Genomic DNA, 5593 nt, shown 5'->3' on the forward strand with positions numbered 1-5593 from the left:
ATTCTCTCAGTAGCCTTCCTACAGCATGGATCAGACAGGCTGCAGGGAAAGGACTGGAGTGGATTGGTCACGCAGGTGAAGGATGGACCACATACTACAAGGATTCACTGAAGAACAAGTTCAGCATCAGCTTTGTTTCTTCCAGTAAAACAGTGACTCTAAATGGACAGAATATGCAGCCTGAAGACTCTGCTGTGTATTATTGTGCCAGATACGACCACAGTGACACAAACCAGCAGCACAGCTGTACAAAAACCCCTCAGAACCTGAACAAGCTGTATAAACCAACCAGAGGAGGCGCTCCAACACAATTTATTGTTGGACTGGTAAAAGTAAATGTTATTTGCAATGTTATCACACAGATGGGAGAACATTTGACTCAAAAGTTAAAAAAGAATGATACAAAAATATTGTCTGAAATTTAGATTGTAAGAAAATTTCTGTTTGACTGAAAGGAAAATAAATAAACTTTGTCTGAATGATCATCCCAGTGCTCCTGGGATTGTTTCATCCACATTAGAGATGCAATCAAAAGATCGAAAAGTCCATAAAACTCAAAGAAATTTCAAAGTTTCTGGGAGAACAACGGCTAATGTATTGAATTCTGATGTATGATTAAGAGCAAACTAACAATCAGAGCAAACTAAAATCAGAAGTTGCAGCTTTTTCTGTAGTGTAGTTTGGATGCATTGCGTAGCAATACTCATTCTAAACACAGTCTATTTATAAATTAACTGTTGTTTTGATTGTATTGCTGAGTATATGTTATTGTACAAAACAAACCAGAAAGTGAAAATAGTTTTTGTACAAGGCAATAGGGGTTAAAATAAGACAAAGGCCTCATAAAACATTGTATGACAGAAGGTGGTGATATAAGAGCAAAACATATACTGAATACATAAGGTTTGGGTTTTCTCATTTTTAGTGCTTCTGTCAACATCTTTGTTCAGTATTTTATTTTTTGCTTTACAAATAGGTGTTAAATGTATATCATTAAGGGAATAGATTGTTTTTTTCTTTTATGATACATTTTTTGCAAACACTCTTAAATTGTTTTAAAATAACTGAACATTTTTTTTTCATAAAATGGCCTGTTTGATATAGTTATTGTAGAAATAACCTGTTTATCATCCCTTTGTATCATAACATACCTTTATTTATAAAGCACTTAAAAACAGCCAACAGCTGAAACAAAGTGCTGTACATCTCTACAAACTAAAACACATCCATTAAAAAACAAAGATAAAAAGATAGTTCATAAAACTACTTAAAAGAAACAATGAAAAACAATTTAAAATGAAAACTAAGTCTCGCTGGTGGGGAAAAAAGGCAAAAGAATAATAGTAGGTTATGAGGCAAGTTTTAAAGGTGGGCAATGAAGGGGCAGGTCATTCCAGCAATAGAAAATAGAAAAGGCCCTGCCCCTTTTTTTTTGTAAGTAGGGATAGATAAGCTCAGAGAGGTACAGAGGGGAAAGGTCATTCAAACACTTAGAAACAAAAATAAGAATTTAAAAAATGAACTCTAAAATGCACTGGAAGCCAATGGAGTGAGGCCAGAATGGGGGCAATATGCTCTGTTTTTGGAGTAGCTGATAAAAGACGCGCAGCAGCGTTTTGAACCAGCAGCATACGAGAAAGCAAATACTGACTTACTCCAACATAGAGTCCATTACAGTAATCCAGATGATATAAAAGCATGGATTACTGTTTCAAGAAAGATTATGTTTTTATCACTTAAGGCAGCTGGCCAAATTGAAATCCTAACAACTGCTCTGATCTGACCATTTAATTTAAAATCACTTTCTAACTTAAAAGCCAAATCAGTGACACTTGGCTTAAAATATGCTGTCAGGGGTCCCAAATCAACTGTGCTAGGATCACAGGAGCAACTTGGTCCAAAAAGTATTACCACAGTTTTCATTGTTAAAATTTGTAAAGTTCAGGGCTAGACAAGCTTTAAAGTCTTCCAGACAGTCCAGCAGGGCCTTCACCGAGAAGCCGTCAACCTGCTTCAGGGGCAGATAGAGCTGACAATCATCAGCATAGAAATGGAAAGGAATTCCATATCTTCTCCTCAATAGAATGGAGCCTAAAGGCAATGAGTATAATGAAAATGGTAGAGGTCCTATAATTGACCCCACATTATAAGGAAGTGCAAGATGATTCTGAGTCTGAAATGCTGACAGAGAATGATCAATCGACCAGGTAGGATCTAAACCAGTCCAGAGCAGTGTGTTGAATGCCTACTAAATTATTTAGACGTGATATTAAGATATTGTGGTCAACAGTGTCGAAGGCAGCGGTTAGGTCAAGCAGAACCAAGACCATGTGAGTACCAGAATCACATGGCAACAAAACATCATTAACAACTCTTTGTATTTTAGAATGTTACCTGTTCTTTCACGTGGAATCCAAATGCAAGGAGATCATTTTGTGTTTTGTAAATGATAGGGTGAAATATTGATGGTAAATTGTAACACACTGTCAGAACATCAAGTCCCTTCAGCAGTCGCTGCTGTGTATTTCTGTCCTGCTGACTGGTTTTCAAGTTGTGTCTACAGCTTCAGGATGACGAACACACACTGTTCTTCTTGCCCTTTTTCTGTAATGTCACCAGGTTTAATGATACAGTCATCAGTAAATATCAAAACATTTGTCATTTCCCTTGTAATTTTCAACAGAACAGTGATAAAAATAAAAAAATAAACCTGGACAAACTCATGTCCTATAGATGGTCTGGCATAACCTTAATACCTACTAAAGCATGGCGCGGACCAGAAAAAGTCTTGAATGGATGGAAAGTGATCCCAATAGCAATATCTATGCCAGCAGTGTGAGTGTTATGAACAGGAAGTCAGAGAACCCAATATTTAAACCAGACACTGAATTGGTCTATAAAGGTAAAAACAATTAAACAAACAAATAGATGTGGGCAGAACAATGTCTAGACTGAAGCAGGCTGCTCACAGCAGGGGATAAAACACAGGAGAAGGCAGACAAGAACAAAGGGGCTGGGCAGGAATTATGGTCAGAGCAGTCCAAAGTCATGTCCACAGTCAGAGAGCCGATGAGGTGGCCAGTAAGGGCAAGGCAAACAGGGAAAATCCAAAAAAGTTGAGACAAGGACCGCTGGTAGGCCAACTCACACGATGGCTTTCTGACGATCGGGCAGTGAGTGACTGTGGGACGCAGGAATAAATAAGCAGAGTCCCAGATGAAATGACTTGAAGCTAATTAACAGCAGCAGGTGAATTGAGTGATGTAAAGGGTGCAGACTGAAATTTGTTGTCTAACCAGTTAAGGCCAAACATTTTGTTACGTGGAGCAAAATTATTGAGTCAAAGTACTTGTGGGACAAATGAATACATTCTGTTAAAATCATAAATAAATTATATTGTGAATTAAAAACCCACTCAACCGATGCAACATTTTAAATTTACCAAATAAAGTAATCTTTTTTTGTAAGAACAGAATGTCCAAGTCATTATAGCTCATTGTTGCAGGTTTGCCTTATTAAAATAATATAATCTTGAAATATACATAAATTCTGTTCCTCAGCAATAAGAACAGTATTTGAGTCATTCTTTCCTTGAATACCCTTGCTGTATTCAGGAAAGTTTGATATATTGATTAATAGCTAACTTGGTGCAACACATTTTGTTTTTTAGTAAAAAAATCACTGAATAGATGTGACTGGATTTATGTAGTGTTGATGAAGGGAATTTTTCTTCTTCCACTCTATTGAAACAAACAGTAATCATCAAGAGAGTTAGAAAGAGATAAATGTGTTTTAAGGTTTGCAGCTCAGTGTTATTTTTAAATGTATTTTTTAAAAGACATTTAAGAAATGTCTGGAAACTTTTCGCTTTGGGTTATTTCTTTTAGTCAGAAAGAAAACTTTACTGAAATCTATGTTAAAGAAAGTAGAGAAGTAAGGGGGTGAATACTTTTTGGATGGACTGTTTGAGTGTGACTTAATGTGACTGTAACAAAACACTTTGGAGATTGAAATGTTTTACAGTTTTGGTGTTTATGAAGAGTAGAAAAATACCAGTTACTGAAATTATCTATTGTTATTTTAGACTGAAGGGCTTCCACACATACAACACTTTTAAATAGTTTTGGAATGATTTTATGGTACGTCGCTGTGATATGGCTTGATAATAACAATAATAATAATAATAATAATAATAATAATAATAATAATAATAATAATAATAATAATAATAATAATAATAATTATTATTATTATTATTATTATTATTATTATTAATAATAATAATAATAATAATAATAATAATAATAATAATAATAATATATTAACATGGAGTACCAATGCAGTAAGTGAAGCATCTTAAAAAATAAGAAATTATTTTATACAAATAATAATAACTAATGTTATTAAAAGGTTTATTCTGATGAGATGTCCATTTTTGATACAAGTCTGTTAAAACCTTCTATTTGTTGAATGATTAAGACATAATCATTTACAACCCTTCAACAATATGTTGAAGGGTTGTAAAAAGGATAGAATAAACCCAATGCAACTTTGCAAGTTAAGGCATGTCAAAGTCACTGCATGCTAGAAACATTGAATAAACAGATCTACACTGATCTCTATTAATTCTGGCATGCTAGTTTGTATTTATGTAAATTAAACACTCCTGTTTAAAGGCGGAATCTACAGCTGTCAGCTGCATTAGAGAAACTCCCATCAGATCACCTTCAGCACCAACATGTTCTCTGTAGCTCTGCTGCTGCTGCTGGTGGCTGGATCCTGTGAGTCTGACTGAGGCACTGACAAAATAATCACACCACAATGATTTACTGCTGTTAACAACTTTTGTATTCATGTTTTCTGTCACAGGTGTGAAGTGTGAACAGCTGACACAGCCAGCCTCTGTGACTGTGCAGCCAGGTCAGCCTCTGACCATCAGCTGTCAGGTCTCTTATTCTCTGGGCTACAGGACAGCTTGGATCAGACAACCTGCAGGGAAAGGACTGGAGTGGATTGGGATGAAAGACAGCTATGGAAACTCATATTACAAAGATTCACTGAAGAACAAGTTCAGCATAAATGTAGACTCTTCCAGTAAAACGGTGACTCTGAATGGACAGAATATGCAGCCTGAAGACTTTGCTGTGTATTACTGTGCGAGGAGCCACAGTGTCATAAACCAGTAGCACAGCTGTACAAAAACCCCTCAGAACCTGAACACTTTAATTACTCACCAACCAGAGGAGGCGCTTTTAGACCACAAATGAATTTAGACTGTTTCATGCAGACAGCTCCACAATGTTCCAATTGTCTGTGAAAACATTAAAAAGACATTAAAAACTTGACATACAACATTCAACCATGTAAATTCACAATAATGGGATCTTTAACAAATGGCTTATTTAAATATGGGTCTTTCTTTGGTAATGTTATCGTCACCTCAGGATACTCCAACATATTGACACTAATTCAGAAATAACTTGAAACAATTTATGGTTAAACAAATGTGAACTTCAGAAAATTATGATGCTTGTTGTACAACAGATAAGCAGCAACAAATCGCTCAACAACATGGTGAAAAATTGCATATTTT

At 35.5% G+C, this 5593-nt stretch overlaps 1 gene segment (V, D, J or C); it reads left to right on the forward strand.

Annotated features, from left to right (window-relative positions):
* Positions 1 to 4738: 4738 nt before the first annotated feature.
* On the forward strand, positions 4739 to 5186 carry LOC118560763. The segment is given in 2 exon segments: positions 4739 to 4781; positions 4870 to 5186. Coding segments are annotated over 2 exon segments (360 nt in total).
* The last annotated feature ends 407 nt before the right edge of the window (positions 5187 to 5593 follow it).

This window comes from Fundulus heteroclitus, unplaced genomic scaffold (genome assembly GCF_011125445.2).
Source record: "Fundulus heteroclitus isolate FHET01 unplaced genomic scaffold, MU-UCD_Fhet_4.1 scaffold_48, whole genome shotgun sequence".
NCBI lineage: Eukaryota > Metazoa > Chordata > Actinopteri > Cyprinodontiformes > Fundulidae > Fundulus > Fundulus heteroclitus.